Source organism: Dryobates pubescens, chromosome 10, assembly GCF_014839835.1.
Source record: "Dryobates pubescens isolate bDryPub1 chromosome 10, bDryPub1.pri, whole genome shotgun sequence".
Lineage (NCBI taxonomy): Eukaryota > Metazoa > Chordata > Aves > Piciformes > Picidae > Dryobates > Dryobates pubescens.
Genome location: NC_071621.1, coordinates 32980876 through 33001784, shown reverse-complemented (window position 1 = coordinate 33001784; position 20909 = coordinate 32980876). Strand labels below are relative to the sequence as shown.

The 20909-nt window shown below is 49.5% G+C and overlaps 1 protein-coding gene across 1 annotated transcript in view; it reads right to left on the bottom strand.

The window, feature by feature from the left end:
- Positions 1–1186: 1186 nt before the first annotated feature.
- MTMR2 (myotubularin related protein 2) overlaps positions 1187–20909 on the bottom strand; it is a 79822-nt gene continuing 60099 nt past the window's right edge. The window contains exons 8-15 of the mRNA XM_054164539.1: positions 15365–15514; positions 14381–14569; positions 13487–13672; positions 11141–11347; positions 8804–8896; positions 7168–7281; positions 5121–5297; positions 1187–2890 (exon numbers count right to left, since the gene is read on the bottom strand). Of these exons, the coding sequence (XP_054020514.1) occupies positions 2729–2890; positions 5121–5297; positions 7168–7281; positions 8804–8896; positions 11141–11347; positions 13487–13672; positions 14381–14569; positions 15365–15514 (1278 nt within the window). The 3' untranslated portion in view covers positions 1187–2728. The remainder of the gene's footprint in view (positions 2891–5120; positions 5298–7167; positions 7282–8803; positions 8897–11140; positions 11348–13486; positions 13673–14380; positions 14570–15364; positions 15515–20909) is intronic.

Genomic DNA, 20909 nt, shown 5'->3' with positions numbered 1-20909 from the left:
CTCGTGGTGATGTGACATCTCCCTGGGCAGGGTGATGGATACGAGCTGCTAGCAAGGTGCAGGTATGCCAAGGCACTTTGTTGTCCACCCTTGCCTATAGCTGAACGGGCAGGGAACTCCAGAGGATCAACACAGGCAGAAGGGATTTGAGTTGTAATTACCTCTAGGTGATCCTCCTTGCAGCCAAGCCAGAGGTTTTAGCTGCAAGGGAAGTCAGAAGCTGTTAACCAGACCTGGAGCCATCCCCCTTGACATTGTTTACATTAGAGACAGGGGGGAGAGCAGTTCACCCTGGAGGCTGTGAAAAAGAGCAGCTGAAAGGGCACAGTAAGTTCACGTGGGAAGGACAGCTGGGGATCAGCTTGCTCAAAGATGGTTTAATGAACTTCTGCATTACCTCAGGCTGTCCTGATGCAGCTCCTTACTGACAGAGGGCTTAGGCAGATGAGGGGTGAGAGCATCAAGGAGCAGACTTTGGGCTGCTCCCAAACCATTCCAGTGAATTTCAGCTTAGGATGTGTTACACAGAAGAATGTGACTCCTGCTTCTACAAGGCAGTTACTGTGCCAGTGCGCTGGCAGGGCAGAAATGGCTTCTCTTCTCGGTCAGTGGGAAAGCAGTTCAGTAATACTGAGCAGCTAAGCAGAATGTCTGCATCAGTACCGCTCTGTAGAGGCTAAGAGAAACCTGTCCCAGGATGGGTTCACATTTCTTGTCATTCTGAATGTTAAGAGTTTGAACATCAGCATCTTTGGAGATGCCCTGCAGCAGAATGAGAGGTGTGGGTTTCACACACCACTTTCAGTGCTGGTTTGTGGACGTCTGCATGTCCTGCATGTCCTTTGGAGAACCACACAGCTGAACGCAGGAGCGCAGGAACTTTGCCCATTTACCAGCTTTTATTAGTGTTCAGGAAACCAAACAGCCTTCATCAAGAAACAAGATACACACAGGGAGTCAATTTGCTAATACAGAATAATGCCAGGAGCCATCTTCTACGGTGATTGTACGCAAGAGCAGAGCTGCCCCCCAGCCTTACAGCAAGTCAGAGTCCTTCAGAAGGGGGCTTGGGGGGGGTTCTTTGCACCATTGAACAGTTAACATCTCAGGCCATGCAGTGATGATCCTCAGCCTGTTCCTCGCTCTCTCAGAGGTGGCTGGGGATTTCTTTCTAAGTACAGAGACACGGAGTGCAGTAGAGCAGGCAGAAACGGTGACTGCGAGGGGCGCTCCTTGTTCCTGCCTCGGAAGGAACACGGCTTCGGAAAGGCAATTTCTCACGTGCAAATTGGTCCACTCTGGAACTCCCTCAGAAAAGACTTCTCTATTGGTGGAAGAGAGGTGGAGTGAAGAAGCATGCTGATGAATTTATTGAACAGATGACCACAGTATGGGATCCTACCATAAAAGAGCAACACAGGAACCCAGACCAAGCACTGCCCCTCTTGCTGAGCACAGAGGTGAGGAGCAGCCTGGAGTAAAGATCCTTGCACATACATGACCACCTTTGCTGTACTCTTGTACAACCCACACTTCTCTGTTTGGAATGGCACTGGGGCAGCTTTGCCAAGTATGGTTTTCATCTCCACTACTACAATAAAGTTTTGTATTAAAATTGAATTTGGGCTTCAGTTTAGTCGGGTGATGCTAATTCTTGAACTGTGCTAGTGAGGAGAAGGACCTAAACATAAGGCTCAGAAACTGGCTAAGCTGTTCAGACTACCAGAATAACCTTAAGCAGCAGTTGCAGTGCAGGCAGAAAGGCTTCTTTGGTTGATACATGGTTGTTCCATCAGTTATCAGAGAACTGAAATACCTTAAGCACGCCACTATGGTCCTGCACAGAAGCATCAGCGTCACAAATTGCGCTTACCCAAGCGAAACGAAATGACCGATCCCTGCAGTTCATGCATGCCCCTTGGTATTCCACTACCTTTCCCCTGATGAGTATGAGGCACTGGAAGGCAGAGGAGCTGCAGAAAGCCTAGGGGAGCCATGCTCTGCTTCCCCTGCAGAAAGAAAGGTGCTTAAGTCGCATCCTGGCACACCCAATGTAAACCGTAAGCGAGACTCTAGAGTTGCAGAGGTGGAAGTAAACTTTGTCCTACAAAGTCAGGTTGTGTAGGTCGCTCCTCTACCACCGTGTTTTATCAGTAGAAGCTGCCCTTTCATTAAGTAAGGCATCATTTACATGGCTTCCTCTGATCTAGACCAAAGTGGAGGGACAAGCAAGAAGGTGTTTCAGCCGCGGGGGCTGCGTGTCTCTGGGTGCTGGCGGAGGCTGGCAGCAGCGCCGCTACGCAGCCATTCACAGCGCAGCGGTTTGTGACTTCACAGCTGCACTCTGGCCTCCTGTGTGAAGGCAGGCTTGATGTCCCCTCTTAGCAAAGGGGACATCTTTCCTCTGCCACAGTCTCTTTTTAAAGCCAAGTGATTTCCAGCACGCAAGTGAACGAAGAGTGAGCTCTCTAAGTTTTGTTTAGGTGGCAAGTGCAATGAGCTTGTATTACAATCTAGCCACTGGAAAGGTTAATTGCATAGGGGGCCTCCTTTGTTTCTTCCTTTGTTTTTGCTTAGGCTTCCTCTAGTGCTACAGTACTAATAAATTACCCTGGAGAGAAATAAATAAATAGGTTGGCATCTCCCAGACACCACACTGGAAATCCAGAGGGTTTCAGAAAAGCTGCCCTCAGGGAACTGGGAAGGTACTTGGCAAGGTCAGTCCAGACTACACAACTGTCTGTACAGGAGCCACGCACTGTGCGGGAGAGCCGGCGCGCTCGGACGAGGAGGTGGAACGGTTGGTGATCTCTCTCTGCAGCTCCTCCACTTTCTTCTGCAGCTCTGCCCGCTTAGCAAGGAGCTCCTTGTAGCGATTGTGGACAGGTTCCTGCAAGAAAGCATGCTGCTGAGTGCTGGGAGCCACAGCACAGCTGGCACACAGCTATGAGGGAAGGAGGCAGGGGTTAGGATAGGATAGGATAGGATAGGATAGGATAGGATAGGATAGGATAGGATAGGATAGGATAGGATAGGATAGGATAAGAAATAGAATAGAATAGAATAGAATTGAATTGAATCGAATTGAATTGATGAGGTTGTAAAAGACCTTTGAGATCATTGAGTCCAACCTACCACCCAACACCATCTAATCAACTAAACTATGGCACCAAGTGTCCCATCCAGTCTCTTCCTAAACACCTCCAGTGATGGTGACTCCACCACCTCCCTGGGCAGCACATTCCAATGGCCAATCTCTCTTTCTATGAAGAACTTCTTCCTAACATCCAGCCTAAGCCTACCCTGGCACAGCTTGAGACTGTGTCCTCTTGTTCTGGTGCTGGTTGCCTGGGAGAGGAGACCAACCACCACCTGGCTACAACCTCCCTTCAGATAGTTGTAGACAGCAATAAGGTCTCCCCTGAGCCTCCTCCTCTCCAGGCTAAGCAACCCCAGCTCCCTCAGCCTCTCCTCACAGGGCTGTGCTCCAAACCCCTCCCCAGCTTTGTTGCCCTTCTCTGGACACCTTCCATCACCTCAACATCTTTCCTAAACTGAGGGGCCCAGAACTGGACACAGGACTCAAGGTGTGGCCTAACCAGTGCTGAGTACAGGGCAGAATGACCTCCCTGCTCCTGCTGGCCACACTGTTCCTGACGCAGGCCAGGATGCCATTGGCCTTCTTGGCCACCTGGGCACACTGCTGTCTGTGTCGTTGTCTCCAGCCCAGGGGTGAGCAGGTGCTCTGGCTTTTGCATGCTCCTTTTTATCCAACTTGCACAGTGCAACAGCAGCTAAACAAACCAGGGTGTACTCTGAAAGATGGCAGTTACAAAAGTCTGATCTCTCCTATTTCTGGGGGACATTCTCCTGGGCATCTCAGCCTGGACCTAATTTCAGGGCTTTGAGGGGAAAAAACCAAATCAATATGTAAATATTGTCAGAGAGTTGAACCTTTAGTGCTGTGAAGCATTTGCTGGGTTCCTGTATCTAATGCCCCAGATGTGCAAAGCTCTGTTAACTGTTGTTGGACATTGAGGCAGTCCAAGAATTTTTGCCCCTTATCACAAAGTGATTCCAGCTTTGTGACCACGCTCAGGTGCCTGTCTCAGGTGCCTGCCCTGGGCAAGCCAGTTCCCTTGCAGTCAGGGTTCATGGGTGGAACAGGGCCGCAGTGAGACTTCTGTGTGCTTCAGGCAGCCAAAGCAAGCACAGGGTTCCTACTGCCAGTAATCTAAAAACAGCCCCACAGCTCAGATGTAGAATCCTTCCTCCAAAGTCTTGGCTTCTTAGGCAGTTTAGCAAACAAGTCAGAGGGTTTTTCTCATAAGTGAGAAATTCTCCATACTGCTGAGTACCTTCAGCTCCCATAGATTCCACAAAGCAGCAACCCAGCTGAGCACTCAACACCTGCCACATGTAGGTGCTGCTCTTTCATTTGCATTGGATTTTAAGGCTTTTGAGGTTAGATTTAAGCAGTGACAGCATAAGTTTGGCCATTACTTCTCATGCTTCAAAGGTCTTGAACTCCAAAATCACAGGTCAGCCAGTACTAGCAGAGAGGGAGACAGCCACACCTTGAGTACTGTGTCCAGTTGTGGGCCCTTCAATTTAAGGACATTGAGACACTTGAACGTGTCCAGTGAAGGGCAATGAGGCTGGGGAGAGGCCTTGAGCACAGCCCTGTGAGGAGAGGCTGAGGGAGCTGGGGTTGCTCAGCCTGGAGAAGAGGAGGCTCAGGGGAGACCTTATTGCTGTCTACAACTACCTGAAGGGAGGTTGTAGCCAGGTGGGGGTTGGTCTTTTCTCCCAGGCAAACAGGAGCAGAAATGGAGGACACAGACTCAGACTGCACCAGGGGAGGGTAATGCTGGAGGTGAGGAGAAAGTTCTTCCCAGAGAGAGTTGTTAGCCATTGGAATGTGCTGCCCAGGGAGGTGGTGGAGTCACCATCCCTGGAGATGTTCAAGAGGGGATTGGACGTGGCTCTTAGAGCCATGGGTTAGTAGTCCTGAGGTGTTGGGTGACAGGTTGGACTTGATGATCTCTGAGGTCTCTTCCAACCTTATTGATTGTATGATTGCATGACCAGCAGGATCTCTGGAGGAGGTTCTGTGTTACCTGTGGTTTCATCCTGGGGTTCCAGCGGATGTAGTAGCCGACCCACAGCTCGAGGTGGCGCATGCTGGCCACGGGATACAGGACGTGGTTGGAGTAGCTGACGTACAAGGGGTTAGTGAAGTCCTCCAGCTGGCTGTTGATGTAAGACCAAAGCGATACAGTCTTTTTTGGAAGGCTCTGCAAGGCAAAGGGGTGGAGGAGGCTTGATTCCACAGACCAATCCCAGCCTCTCTCTCCATACATATGCCTGCCATTAGCACAGAGCTGCTAGCCTGTTTGGAGCTTGGAGAAACCCTCCCTCCCCCTTTTGATGTGGTTCCTGTAATCCAAGCAGAAGGATGCAGGCAGGCACACAGGCACCCTGGCACGGAAACGTCCCCTCTGCCCCACCCAGCTGCCAGCACGGCCCAGGAATCGCTGCTGGCACAGCCAGGGGCTGCTGGCACGTGAGCTTGCAACGCTTTAGTTAAACCTCACCTCTTGAAAGTGTTCCTAGAGGACTTGGTGGAGTATTTAATTGCAAAGGGAGAAAAAAAAAGAAGAAAGAAAACATTTGACTTAGGCCCTGATGTAGTGGAATAATTAGGCCTGTGAATAGTCCCAGTGAAACCAGTGCTGAAGTGCTTGCTAGATGAAGCACTTTGCTAGGCTGAGGCCTTAAAAAAAAACAACCAAGCTCAAAACTCAGATGCAAACTGCACACAGGTTTTCTTCTCTGGAGATTACAATTCCACTGTGTCCAGTTCTGGGGCCCTCGGTTTAAGAAGGACATTGAGACTCTTGAAGGGCAATGAGGCTGGGGAGAGGCATTGAGCACAGCCCTGTGAGGAGAGGCTGAGGGAGCTGGGGTTGTGTAGCCTGGAGAAGAGGAGGTTCAGGGCAGACCTTCTTGCTCTCTACAACTACCTGAAGGGAGGTTGTAGCCAGGAGGGGGTTGGTCTCTTCTCCCAGGCAACCAGCACCAGAACAAGAGGACACAGTCTCAAGCTGTGCCAGGGGAAGTTTAGGCTGGAGGTGAGGAGAAAGTTCTTCACAGAAAGAGTGATTGGCCATTGGAATGTGCTGCCCAGGGAGGTGGTAGACTGACCATCCCTGGAGGTGTTCAAGAGGGGATTGGATGTGGCACTTGAAGCCATGGTTTAGTTAGCCCTGAGGTGTTGGGTGACAGGTTGGACTCGATGATCTCTGAGGTCTTTTCCAACCTAATTGCTTCAGTGATTCTAGGAATTCAGCACTGTGGGCTCCAGAGAAGCAGGGACCCTGCTTTCTCTGCAGGACAATGCTAGCACTTCTGCATCACAGCAATTCTTGTGATTCTTTAATGGATGTGCTGTCAAATACAACTGCATAGGGTCCATGCAGCACTGTCCTCAAGGTACCTCTGTGATGTGAGGCTGCAACCTTTTGGTGACAAAATGCTTCATCTCTAGGCAGGTGAGAGAAGGAGCATCACTGCTTTTCCTTCTGATTCCAGACCGGCTCTGTAGGCTCCTCCCTTGGCAAACAAAGCTCTGCCAGACTGCAGGGCAGAGCTGGCTGGTGGCAGGGCATGGAGGCATGGCCTTCCTAATACTCCTTTGTCCTCTCCCAGAAAATTGCAAGCACAGCAAGAACATGTACTGAGACCAGCTACTTGCTGTAACCTGTGTGTGCAGAATGCTAACTGTTGTTAAAGCAACCTAAAGGGACCACTTCAAGGTGAAGGGAGGGCAAGAGGGTTCCAGTTTCCACACACAAGGCTACATTAAACTGAAGTTCAAACAAAATCTGCATTTCCAACTGCCTGGGAGACACCAGGAGCTACTGAGACACCAGTAAGCTGAAAGCTGTGCTGATAGCAGTGGGGCTGTCAGAGGGAAATGGTATTGCTCTGAAGTGTAAAGTCTCCAGCAGACAGCAGTTTGTGCAGAGCAAAACCCCCCATCTCCCAGCTCTTAAGGAGGGGGATTGCCATTACCCAGCGTGCTGAAACAGCTTCTCTAGCAACATCTGGCCAGCTAATGCAATCACAGTACCTGGCCTTGACTGCAAAGCGAAGCCATCTTACCTCCTTCACTCTCTGCTGCTCACTGCTGCACAGGAAGGTCCCAAACAAACAGCTGTACAGGTGATCCAGGATGGTTATCAGAAAGTACTCATTGAACTCAAATGCTGTAGGGAACTTCAGACAGAGCAGAAAGTTAGGCTGGGATTTTAGAACAGGAAACACAAACCTTCTCCCACTCTGTGGTCTCGCCAAGGAACTGGCCTCTCTTCTTGATTTCTAAAGCAGGATTTGTCCCTGCTCCTTGCCTGGCTGGATAGTCAGGATCGTATTTGCTCCTTCCAGATGCAAGAGTTTGTGTCTTGGAAAGCTGCTTTACATATGCAGAGAGGAATTTTGAGCAAAAGCCAGAGGTCTGAAGGATTTGACCACTCTGTTTATACACAGTGCTGGAAGCTGGCTTTGCTGTGCCCGCCCCTCACGACAGGCCACGCAACGAGACCGTGAACAAAAGGCTGCAACACATGTGAAATAATGCATCAAGAGAAAGGGAAATCTCCCCAGGCCAAATGGAAATAACCTGTGTGTGTAACACAGCATTTCCCAGAGGGGACAGCAGGGAGGAACCCTGCCACACAGGTCAGCAGCAGGAACAGGTGTTCGCATTGGGGCTGTGCGCTGTTGATGTTCCGTGCAGAAACTAAGACTGGGAGAACCGAAGCTTCACAAAGGGTCAGTAAGAACACATGCAGTTAACTGCAAAGACATGCTGGGGCGATGGAGAGGACAGTGGGAGGCCTTCCTCCCTCACAAACCACTCCCCCCCCTTCACAGGCTGCTTTGGCTGCAATATCCTGACCCCACCAGCTGCAGGTCAGGATGCCTGTTTGTAGGAGCACTTTTGATGATGGTAAAGCCTCCCTCTCGCTTTGCTTGGGTGTGGTACAGCTTCACATATAGTGGCATCCTTCTTTTCCATTTCACCTGTTTGAATCCATAAGCAGCCTGATTTTTGCAGTGACTGCCTGACCATTGCTGACATTTGGCATGTGACACATTTTGTGTCACAGCAGGAGCTAAAAAACCACCTTCCAGGTCCCAGGTAACTGGGGAAAAGCCTTCCAACCACAGGAACTGTGGCTCCTGAACTACGCCTCTGCCATGACTGGTCTGATAGTGAGAAAGAGATGAATCAGATATGAATCAGGAGCAGAATGTTTGCCTTCAGAAGTTCAAATGGAGCAAGTGCGTGTCTTGCTGCAGGTTTGGTTATGGGATCAGCTTGAGCAGAGCATCTGTCTGCACCCACCAGATGAGAGACTCAAGTCTTCTATGCTTCTGAAGGCTTAGTGGGCAGCAGAGGATGGCTGAGGTGTCCCTGCCCATGGCAAGTGAGTCAGCTATTCCCTTTTGGGGTGATGCAAGCTGCTTCTCACAAGCTCACCATTATTGCAGCAGCACACAGGTAAGCAGCACCCACTAACTCACCAGTCTGATGCAGGCCAACATTGTGGCCCTCCTGTGCCCTTGAGCATTCAGGTTCTTTGCTAAACTGACTCCCAGGACATTTGCTGCCAGCCAAGAGAAGAGTAGAAGCCCAGGAAGGAGAGCATGTGAAGGTTAGCTTGGTTTCTGTGGGCAGCCAGTGTGCTGCTGTGGACACTGGCCTTGCAGACACGTGTGCCAGCCAGGGATTTACCTGTCTTGTCATCTGCCAGACACAGTCGATGAACTGCAGGAAGACAGGAGAGCGATCTGCATCTGCATGATTCTTGTCTCCATGGCCAACTCTCTGAAACAGAGCAGGACAAAGAGCATGAGATGCACAGGGTTTCATGGGGAAACTGCTGGGCTCTCCCCTCATTCACCCAAGCCTTTATCAACAGCTTTAAGAAGGTTCAAATGAATCTTGATTTTGCTTTGCCCGTGTCAGGGGGTAAGGGAGTAAAGGACATCTACTCCCTCTGCCTTTGAAGTGAAATTTCTTTAGGGTGATATTTTCATGCTAAATTAAAACAAGAGTTGTTGGAGTAGAGGCTCCAGATGCTATGCTGGCACTGATTTCAGTTAATAGCTGAAGTTCAGAAGGGGGGAAAAAAAGAAAATGCTTTGTGCTTCAGCTGCAGCTGTCGTCCTGGCTACTGCAGTAGTAGAGCGTGCGAGAGCGAAACACTACCTACAGGCACAGCACGCGGTGAGAGCCATCACACAACACCTCACAGCTTTCAAGTGCTGTACAAACACTAACCCAGCTCATCTCCTGCCACCTCAGGAGAGGCAGGAATGAAAGCATCCCTAGAAGCAGGCCTCCAACCCTCACCGTGCTGTGTGGCCAAGACACGCGAGGACTGATTCCCTGTAAGTAGCACAGGACGTTAGTGGCTATGTATTACCCAGGAGCCCTGAGTCCTGTGTCCAGCTCTGGGCCCCTCACTTTAGGAAAGATGTTGAGGTGGTGGAACATGTCCAGAGAAGGGCAACAAAGCTGGGGAGGGGTTTGGAGCACAGCCCTGTGAGGAGAGGCTGAGGGAGCTGGGGTTGCTTAGCCTGGAGAAGGGGAGACTCAGGGGAGACCTTATTGCCATCTACAACTACCTGAAGGGAGGCTGTAGCCAGGTGGGGGTTGGTCTCTTCTCCCAGACCACCTGTGACAGAATGAGAGGACACTGTCCCAAGTTGTGCCAGGGGAGGTTTAGGCTGGATGTTAGGAAGAAGTTCTTCCCAGAAAGAGTGATTGGCCATTGGAATGTGCTGCCCAGGGAGGTGGTGGAGTCACCATCAAGAAAAGTCACCACAAAGAAAAGACTGGATGAGGCACTTGGTGCCATGGTTTAGTTGATTAGATAGTGTTGGGTGATAGGTTGGACTTGATGATCTCAAAGGTCTTTTGCAGCCTGGCTAGTTCTGTATTCCATTCTGAGTACTGGACAAAGGCAGAACAAGAACATGCTTTCACTGCAGCAGGACCTCAGTTGCTTAGTGCCTCAGTTTCCCCACCTTCCTCTGAGCATTTGACTCTGCAACACACCATGTTTACATGCATGTGCTGTAAACAGACCACGTTCTAACCCTTGCCAAAACTCAACAGCCACAAGAGAACAGCAATGAGCAAAACACAATGGGAACAAAGACTGCAAGGATACTGCTGACAGGCTCTCAATTCCCATCAGCGCAGACCGCAGCAAACCGCTGTGGCACAAGCGCACAAAGCTGCCTCTGCCACTCCAGGGACACAGCTGCTACTCTTGGTGCCATCTCAAACCAATAACCTTTCACCTGAACAATTAAACAGCTTCCCAAAGATAAAATGTGCCTGAACAAAACGTGAGGTCAAATTCCCCAGCCTCTTCAGTACCAAGGCATTTGTTAAATGATGGCAATCTCAGAAAATGGACTGAAGAGAAACATAAAGCAAACACCTCAGTGCTTTCTCCCCACTCCCAGCAGAAATGCCTGTCCTGAACCCAAAGCACACTGATATTTTAAGGCTAAGCCATAGTATCATAGTCATAGTATCAGTCAGGGTTGGAAGGGACCACAAGGATCATCTAGTTCCAACCCCCCTGCCATGGGCAGGGACACCCCACACTACATCAGGCTGGCCAGAGCCTCATCCAGCCTGGGCTTAAACACCTCCAGGGACAGCACCTCAACCACCTCCCTGGACAACCCATTCCAGGGCTTCACCACTCTCATGGGGAAGAACTTCCTCCTCACCTCCAGCCTCAATCTCCCCACCTCCAGCTTCATTCCATTCCCCCTAGTCCTATCACTACCTGATAAGCATGGGAACATGAAGTATCAGTCAGGCACCTGAGAGATTTAATACCACCTGTTCCTCATATCTAACTGCTACTGTCTCCAAGGAGGTTAGGAGAGGACTGGAATTATAGGCAGAAAACAAGAGCAGCAGCATTCACCTTTCTTCTGCCAGTTAAGCTGGGAGACTTCTCACAGGAAAGGCTGAACTCCTTTGAAATCCTTCAAGGTGGACAACAACTTTCTGTTCAGTGCTTTCCAAGGGCTAGTGACTCACCAGCTGAAATCTGTGGCCAAAGCTCAGCCACTCCTTCTCCACTAGCACTTCAAAGCCCCTGATTGTTCGGTAGTAGCCGTCTAACATGAGCAGAGCCAGAGAGGTGAGCTGGGCTGTCCGGTCCCAGCCGTCGCTGCAGTGCACAACCACAGAGGTCTTCCCCGACTCCACCTTGTCAGCGATCCGAAGGGCTCCAGCCAGAATGAGCTAGGAGGAGGGGGGGAAATAAACCAAAACATTTACAAATTCTCATTGGAACAGGAGCTACAAATCAGTAAGTTTGCAGACAACACCAAGTGGGGAGCAGGAGTTGATCTGTTAGAGGGTAGAAGGGCTCTCCACAGGGATCTTGACTGGCTGGACAGATAGGCAGAGTCCAATGTGATGGCATTTAACAAGTCCAAGTGCCAGGGGCTGCACTTTGGCCACAACAACCCCATGCAGTGCTATAGGCTGGGGTCAGAGTGGCTGGAGAGCAGCCAGGCAGAAAGGGAACTGGGGGTGCTGGTAGACAGCAGCTGAATATGAGCCAGCAGTGTGCCCAGGTGGCCAAGAAGGCCAAAGACATCCTGGCCTGTATCAAGAATAGTGTGGCCAGCAGGAGCAGGGAAGTCATTGTGCCCCTGGACTCAGCACTGGTTAGGCCACACCTTGAGTCCTGTGTCCAGTTCTGGGCCCCTCAATTTAAGAAAGACATTGAGACTCTTGAACGTGTCCAGAGAAGGGCAGCAAGGCTGGGGAGAGGCCTTGAGCACAGCCCTGTGAGGAGAGGCTGAGGGAGCTGGGGTTGCTTAGCCTGGAGAAGAGGAGGCTCAGGGGAGACCTTCTTGCTCTCTACAACTCCCTGAAGGGAGGTTGTAGCCAGGTGGGGTTTGGTCTCTTCTCCCAGGCAACCAGCACCAGAACAAGAGGACACAGTCTCAAGCTGCACCAGGGGAGGTTTAGGTTGGATGTTAGGAAGAAATTCTTCACAGAAAGAGAGATTGGCCATTGAATTGTGCTGCCCAGGGAGGTGGTGGAGTCACTGTCCCTGGAGGTATTCAAAAAGGGATTGGAGGTGGCACTTGAAGCCATGGCTAAGTTAGTCCTGAGGTGTTGGGTGACAGGTTGGACTTGATGATCTCTGAGGTCTCTTCCAACCTTATTGATTCTCTGAAAAATGGCTAGTGACACACAGGACACACAAAGGGCTCTCTCTGCCTCAAGGAGAACTGTGAATCAGTCCCACTACGTTATAACTAGGACAGCAAATTGGTGAACACATCGTTTGTTCCAGCAGGATGACAACACACCTAAACTGCAGCGCAGGCACAGACCTAGAAGAGCCCTTGCATTAAGCTCAGTCCTTGGACAGGTCAGGATTTAAAAGCAGGAACATTCTGTGACTGAACATGGACACAGAATGGCCATCACCTCATAACTGCCTCAGCAGCAGCTTTGCCCCTGTCTGCATTAGCAGGCTGACAATGTAAGCTGCACATTTTTAGGAGAGAAAGAGCTTAATTTGAAAACACACGTGGAAGCTGAAGCACCTTACTGTGGCCTTCCAGGATCTGCAGGGGGCCTACAAGAAAGCTGGGGAGGGACTTTTTAGGGTGTCAGGTAATGAGAGGGCTAGGGGGAATGGAGCAAAACTAGAAATGGGTGGATTCAGATTGGATGTCAGGAAGAAGCTCTTCCCCATGAGGGTGGTGAGAGCCTGGCACAGGTTGCCCAGGGAGGTGGTGGAAGCCTCATCCCTGGAGGTTTTTAAGGCTAGGCTGGATGTGGGTGTGAGCAACCTGCTGTAGTGTGAGGTGTCCCTGCCCATGGCAGTGGGGTTGGAACTAGATGATCTTTGAGGTCCCTTCCATCCCTAACCACTCTATGATTCTATGATTTTGCCCCCACTTATTCTGACTCTGCTTGGAAGGCACAAACTCCCCAGTCTGGACCAGGCAGTAATACCAGGATGCTAGGGATCCCCAAGTGAAGAGCTTGGAGAAGCTGTGACTCCTGTGCTCTGATGAGGGCCTTCACAGTTACACAGCACCCAGAAACACACATTACTTCCAAAGCACCATCTTTCAGTATTTCATCCCACCCTCTTGTCCCTCTTCCTATCCCCAAAGATTCCCCATTCCAGGGAACTGTGGGTTTACAGAATCACAGAAACACTGAGTTGGAAAAGACCCTCAGGATCACCATGCCCAACCTGTTGCTTAGAAACTGAAAACAAACTGTCTTTAAATTTCTCATGAATTGAAAATCCTGCACTAGAGTTAGCTCTGGATGCACTTCCCAGTGAAGAGACTGGTATGGACTTGTGGTTACTAAGCAACATGCACTGGATGCAGAGATGCTTACCTTGATATGCTCCAGCCAGTGAGTGGACTCCAAGTTAGACAGCCAGTGAGTCTCCTCGATATTTGGATACACAATTTCCTTCAGTTTTCTCAGTGACTCTCTCATGACATGAATGTTGTGAATGTCCAGGAACACCAGCTCTGCATTCTGGTAGGCATCCTCGCTCTCGTAGCCCCCTCCTTTAGCCTGAAGAACCAAATCCACATAGAAATCACAAGAAGGTTGGAAAAGACCTCAGAGATCATCAAGTCCAACCTGTCACCCAACACCTAAACCATGGCTTCAAGTGCCGTGTCCAATCCCATCTTGAATACCTCCAGGGATGGTGACTCCACCACCTCCCTGGGCAGCACATTCCAATGGCTAACAACTCTCTCTGGGAAGAACTTTCTCCTCAACTCCAGCCTAAACTTCCCCTGGCACAGCTTGAGACTGTGTCCTCTTGTCCTGGTGCTGATTGCCTGGGAGAAGAGACCAACCCCCACCTGGCTACAACCTCCTTCAGGTAGTTGTAGAGAGCAAGAAGGTCTCCCCTGAGCCTCCTCTTCTCCAGGCTAAGCAACCCCAGCTCCCTCAGCCTCTCCTCACAGGGCTGTGCTCCAAACCCCTCCCTAGCCTCGTTGCCTTTCTCTGGACACGTTCAAAAGTCTCAATGTCCCTCTTAAACTGAGGGGCCCAGAACTGATCACAGGACTCAAGGTGTGGCCTAACCAGTGCTGAGTACAGGGGCAGAATGACCTCCCTGCTCCTGCTGGCCACACTATTCCTGATGCAGGCCAGGATATGATTCCCTTCACAGTGCTAAACATTGTGATCTTTGGGAATCATTTGAAATGGTGGTGGGAAGTACGTTTTAAATGAGATTCACAGCTTTAGACAGAAGTACCACCTGACCTTATTTGCTACAGCATTCACACTAGGCCTTGCATCAAATATGAAGATTTTATGGGACTGAGCATTGGAATCCATGATGGCTTGAAGGTACTTTTCATCTTCCTTGCTTCGCTTGCCACTCACTCCCACCATCGGCTGGCTGCAGCGAGTGATCGTCGCTTGACTTTCAGGGTGAATCCATGACAACACCTTCGAAGACAATGAGAAGAAGGAAGGAAAAATGGGATTCTTTAACCAACTGAAGTGTTTTACCTGCAATGGCTTGCTCTGGGATCTTGCCATGTATTAACTGGTTTCAGAAGGCTGGATTCTGTCAAACCACGATTGAATGAGAGGACCCTTCTGTCCTTACTCATTCCATCTGCTGACATTCTCAAAGTCTGAGCAAACAAGAGGTGACTGAAGAAGTTTTAGGCTGACTTTCAAGCATGATGCAGACTGTTTCCTCACTGCTGTGTGAGTCACAAACACCTTCTCGCTCCGCAGTCATTGGACTGTGGCTTACTCTATGTTACACCACAGAAAAGTTAAGCACTTTAGGAGGAGACTTACTTTTCTATAGACTCGAGAAGTAAACCAGCACATCTCCTGTTACTGCTGAAAGAATCATCATAACCATGTGCTTTGAATTCATTTCATTTATGCATGCTTATCAAGAGCATATCTTCCAAGTCAGAGCAGGCCAGAAGACCGTAAACAACCAAGTGGGGCTGGCTTTGTGTTTCCCAAGAAACAGACTGAGATTTGGTCTGGGTTGTGCCCAGTTATCTTATCTTCTCATTTTAGTTTAGTCTACACCTCTTTTGCAACAGTAGTTCCAGCAGAAAATTTTGCTTCCTAGCTCCTCAAATGTGTTGCAGTCATTTATTATCTGCTGACCATTTATTTGCTCCCTGGCACGCACTCAGCCTGACCGTGGCATTATTTATCACCCAGAGGTATGCAACAAAACTGTATCAAAGTGGCTTCTTTTGTCACACTCACTGGCAGGCGTCCTCTTGACCTGAAAGATGCCACTTTCTTTAATTCTTCATCAGGAATGCTTACAGGCACAGCTAGGATGGCAGGGTAGGTATCACACAGCTCATAGCGCTCATTAATCTTGGTCAGCCTCCAGCTTTCATTGGGAATTCCCTGAAGAGGAAGCAATGGCAGGTTAGTAAATGAGTTGCTCTGAGACTTCAGCACAGTCAAATCCCCCAGACCTGAAATTCAAGGCAACTTTTGTTAATGAAGGACAGTTTAGGGCTGGAGCCTGGAACTGCATTGTCTTGGTAACTTGCATGCCATGCCTGTTCTCAGAGAGGTAGGGGTCTTGCTTGGGTCACTGAAAACAAGGCAAAATAACAGACTGCAGGCAAGCTCACCTATGGTAAAAGAACAGTGGAGGCTACAGATACAGCAATAGAGCTGAGCTCCCTGAGAGCATCTTTAACATACCCCTTAGTCTCATCATGCTGCTTACAGGACAGCCAGGAGCAGGACAGGTGACCAATAGTCCTCGCTCCTCTTTTGGCACTTTGCTCAAATGTGGGTAGAAACTGAGGATGGAAAATGGAGTTGGGGAAGTGAGAAGTTTTGGGCCCTGTTCAGTGTTTGTGGCACAGCAATCCCTAAACCCAACAAAACCTACTAATTTCATGTTTCTGTCTGCATGACTGCATGTGATCTGGGCTGATGTACAACTCTCACACTAAGCTCTGTAGCTGTACCAGTCTGAGTCGAACTGGAAGAGCAGGGAATTTGTATTCATCATTATGCTCAGCATGCCTTGATGAGGAAGCAACTCAACAGCTTCCTAAGTGACAACCTCCAAATAATACCTGAAGCACAAGGAGGATGATCCTGACAGCCCACTGACTTGGTCTGGCTGAGGATGTGAGTGAACAGATCAAAATGGTGGGGCTGCTACTGCATGCCTGCAAGGAGAGACTTCAACAGATGCTTGCTGCAACAGGGCTGAGCTCTAACACAAAGCATCTCTGTGGGGAAGACATCTACTACAATGAACATGTCCAGACTGAAGCACAGAATCTGTCTTGGAGGAACATCAGCTCTTAAAACAATACATCCTTCTGTTCCAACAAACAGTACCTCATTTAAAGGAGGGTGATGGGATACTGATTATCACTGTCAAGGCTCCCACAGGAAATTACTGACAAACCCAGCACAAGTCAGACGAGCTGTGGCAATTACAGTTGACCCACACAGACTGCAGCCAGTTCCCCATTGCAGTGGTGAGTCATACTGTCAAAACAGGTCATACTTGGAAATATGAGGAGAGGATAAATCCTCTGTCTAATACCAGTCACACCCTGCTTGTGAACCACCCTTGCTCCTGGGGCCCACCCTGGGAAGGAAATGCTACTGCAAGGAATCAGAAGAGCTGCCAAGATCACATGTACCCCAAAATCCTAAAAGAAAGCTATTTTTGATGCTGCCTGAAGCCAAAGAAGTTGCAGAAATGGGCAACCAAACAGTGTGTATACACAGTTCAAGCTTACTGATGGGTAAAACATGCTCAAGAGGTCTACCTGCTGTATACACAGCAAGAACAGAACCTCCTGGGTCCACCAGCTCTGCTGGTGACCCTATTACAAGATGTGGACGTGCTGAAACATGTCCAGAGAAGGGCCTCAAGGATGATCAGGGGGATGGAGCACCTCTCCTCTGAAGACAGGCTGAGAAAGTTCAGGTTGTTCAGGCTGGAGAAGAGAAGACTCTGAGGAGACCTTATTGTGGCCTTCCAGTATCTGAAGGGGGCTACAAGAAAGCTGGGGAGGGACTTTTGAGGGTGTTGGGTACTGACAGGACCAGGGGGGATGGATCCAGGCTAGAAAAGGATAGATTTCGATCAGATGTAAGGAAGAAGTTCTTCACCATGAGGGTGGTGAGACACTGGAAGAGGTTGCCCAGGAAGATGGTGGAAGCCCCATCCCTGGATGTTGTTAAGGGCAGGTTGGATGTGGCTCTGGGCAACCTGATCTAGCAGAAGGTGTCCCTGCCCATGGCAGGGGGATTGGAACCAGATGATCCTTGGGGTCCCTTCCAACCCTAACAATTCTGTGATTCTGTGAAAACTACTCTGTCAGCACACTCTTGTCAAGGAAAATGGGAGCTAAGAAGCAGTTACATGGAAGAAAAGCTCCTCGTGGTTCTGTTCTGCAACTCCCCCAGAGCTCACTGAGAAGATCAAGCAGTCGCCGGCGCTGTAAAGCTCTCACTTCAGTGCCGGACAGAACGGCCTCGGCACACACTGGTTGCTCCAGAACCCACACCTCCAAAACTCAAAGTCTTTCAGCTGCCACCCTGGCAGATTTGAAGGAGATATTTTCTCTGCAATAGCCCAGACCAGGAATATTCATGACAAGCCCCCAGAGAAAGAAAAGACACTGTGTGTCAGCATTCAGAGTTCCTGTGAATCATGGGGAACCTCTGCTTTGCCCTGGCATCACAGCATCACCCAAAGTGACACATCAACACCAAAAAGCAAAGTGTCCCAGAAGAGAAGCAGGATTTGCATCTTCCCAGGACATTTGCCACGATGCAGGGCAGCTTCTGCATTCATTCAGGCTCCTTCAGATTTGTGCTTTCTCCAGCTGCAATCAATAGAAAAAGCCAAATGTGTTATCAAGCACGTTGGTATTTCCTCATATAAGATCCATTTCACTGCTTCCTGGGAAGTTCTAAGCACCCAAAACCATACTTGTGAGCCAATCCAGACTGTTACAGATGCAACTCAGGAGGCCTCTGCAATCTTATGACTGGCTCTGTGGACCTGCAGGAGGAGCTCAGACTCACTTTGCTGTCTGCTGGTGTGATTGTTCCCACTGCTAGGCACACACACTAGTGGCCAGCACTCGCTGTCCTGACTGGTGCACAAAGTCTTCTCCAGATAAACCAGTGCTGCCAGGAGAATGGAATGGCATGGAATGGGATGGAATGGCATGGAATGGAATGGCATGGCATGGCATGGCATGGCATGGCATGGCATGGGATGGAATGGGATGGTATGGCATGGAATGGGATGGAATGGGATGGTATGGAATGGGATGGGATGGAATGGGACGGAATGGAACGGGATGGAATGGGACGGAATGGAATGGGATGGGATGGGATGGAATGGAATGGAATGGAATGGGATGGGATGGGATGGGATGGGATGGGATGGAATGGAATGGAATGGAATGGAATGGAATGGAATGGACTAGACCAGGTTGGAAAAGACCTTTGAGATCATCAAGTCCAACCTCTCACCCAACACCATCTGATCAACTAAACCATGGCACCAAGCACCCCATCCAGTCTCTTCCTAAACACCTCCAGTGATGGTGACTCCACCACCTCCCTGGGTAGCCCATTCCAGAGGCCAATCACTCTTTCTCTGAAGAACTTCTTCCTAACACCCAGCCTTTGGAGCTTGTGCTCCAAACCCCTCACCAGCTTTGTTGCCCCTAAGAGACCTTGATTTCAGGAGAATTCACATGTTCAGTTGCTCCCAGAGAGCAGAGTGGAAGGTAAGACAGCCACATCTAAAGTCATAAATGAAATGCTGCCCATGACTGTTCTCCCTGAGACCAGCTGGCACAGTGCACCTCATACCCATAATATTACTCATTTAACCTCAAGCCAGGCAGTTTGTCTAAACTGCCTACTGGGGATCCTTGGCTTGCATCAGCTTCTGAACTCTGCCCAGGTTTGGAAGCAGGTGAACTGACCTTGCAATCCTCCCTCTTCTCTACTCCCCAAGGGCCCAACTGCCCTTTCAGGTCCCAGCTCTGATGTGGCCCAGCTGCACAACCATGACCTGGACTGCTAAGGACACTGAAAGGCCATGCCAAAGAGCTGTGTACAAATCTATAGACACACAAGAAATATAAAAATGCAGATAGAGGAAAAGGATTGTTGAGATGAGGATTACTGGTGGCTCAAGGTGTCAAGAGGGAAAACAACATCATGAAATGGTATAAAATCCAAAAGGAAAACCTGCAGGTTTAGTAGGCAATCACTGAGTGAGGGACAACAACTGGGTCATGTGTGTGCTGGTGAAGATGCCAACAACAGAGATGAAGAGGCTGATCCTCCTCCTCCTCTCACTGGTGCCTGACTGTCCAGGGAAGTCTCTTAGATGCCTTCTCTAAGGTGATGAGTAGTAACGCTCAGGCTAGTAGCTGATTAAATCTCAGCTATCTTTTTTTGTATGCTAGCCAGTAAATAATTGCTTCATACTCTCAGGGGAGACATTATTGCTCTCTACAACTACCTGAAGGGAGGTTGTAGCCAGGTGGGGGGTGGTCTTTTCTCCCAGGCAAGCAGCACCAGAACAAGAGGACACAGTCTCAAGCCAGGGGAGGTTTAGACTGGATATTAGGAAGAAATTCTTCATAGAAAGAGTTGGAATGTACTGCCCAGGGAGGTGATGGAGTCACCATCCCTGGAGGTGTTTAGGAGGAGACTTGATGGGGTGCTTGGTGCCATGGGTTAGTTGATTAGATGGTGTTGGGTGATGGGTTGAATGCGATGATCTCGAAGGTCTTTTCCAACCTGGTCTATTCTGTTCTAATCTGCAGACATCTTGCAGGCAGAGTGTCTTTGTGCATGGCTAAAGATGCTCAAACACACTCACTCTGAAGAGGAACCATAACAGCCTGGACTGAATCTATGCTTGGACTTTGCAGTGGAAGTGCCCCAGTGCTTGAGAACACTCCTTAAGATTGCATCATCTAACCACAGGGACACAGCCTTTGTGTCATCCTCTCACACAAACCATAGTTGCTTTCCCTCTTTCATGCCTTACTTTAATGGCCTGTACTCAATTATCACATGACAGAGTTTCTTCATTTGCAGGGGAAAAACTGCTGAAGACATACAACCATGGCACTGAAAGCACCACCTGGCGAAGCACATGTTTAAGCTTAAGCACACGGGGATCCTTCACTGACAGGCAAGAAATCACTTCCTTGCTGGAACTGCACACAGTCACATCTGTCTGCAGGATCCAGTAATCTGATTCTGAGCTTAGCCACATGGGTACACCTTGAGCTGCAGCAGGCAAGGCAGGGAAGGCTCTGAGTTACATGGTAGCAGGGCCTTTCCCAAACATGGTTTGAGCTAAGAGATACCAAGCATCTGAACACAGAAGCGCAGGTGCATCCCTATACTGACACAGGATACAGCTGCCAAAGCCACGCTGGTCCCTCCACTGTGTACTCAGCCCAGGTTGTGCCCACTTGGCACAAGACAGCTGTGATTCATTTTGCAGTAGAGACATACCTAGCATAAGCAGGGCTTCATTTAAACCATGAGACACTGAACAGCTCAATTCTCACTTTGCTAAGGTACATCCAAAAGCCCTCTATGCAGTACTGCTCTCATGCTCTACTTTTCTCACTCTGCTTGTGGGCTAATACTGGGCACTTCTTTTATTTTTGAAACAAGTCAGCTCCTCTTCTGAATTATTAATCTCTGCATGTTTTCTCTGAAAACACAAACTTAAGAAGGACATTGAGACTCTTGAACATGTCCAGAG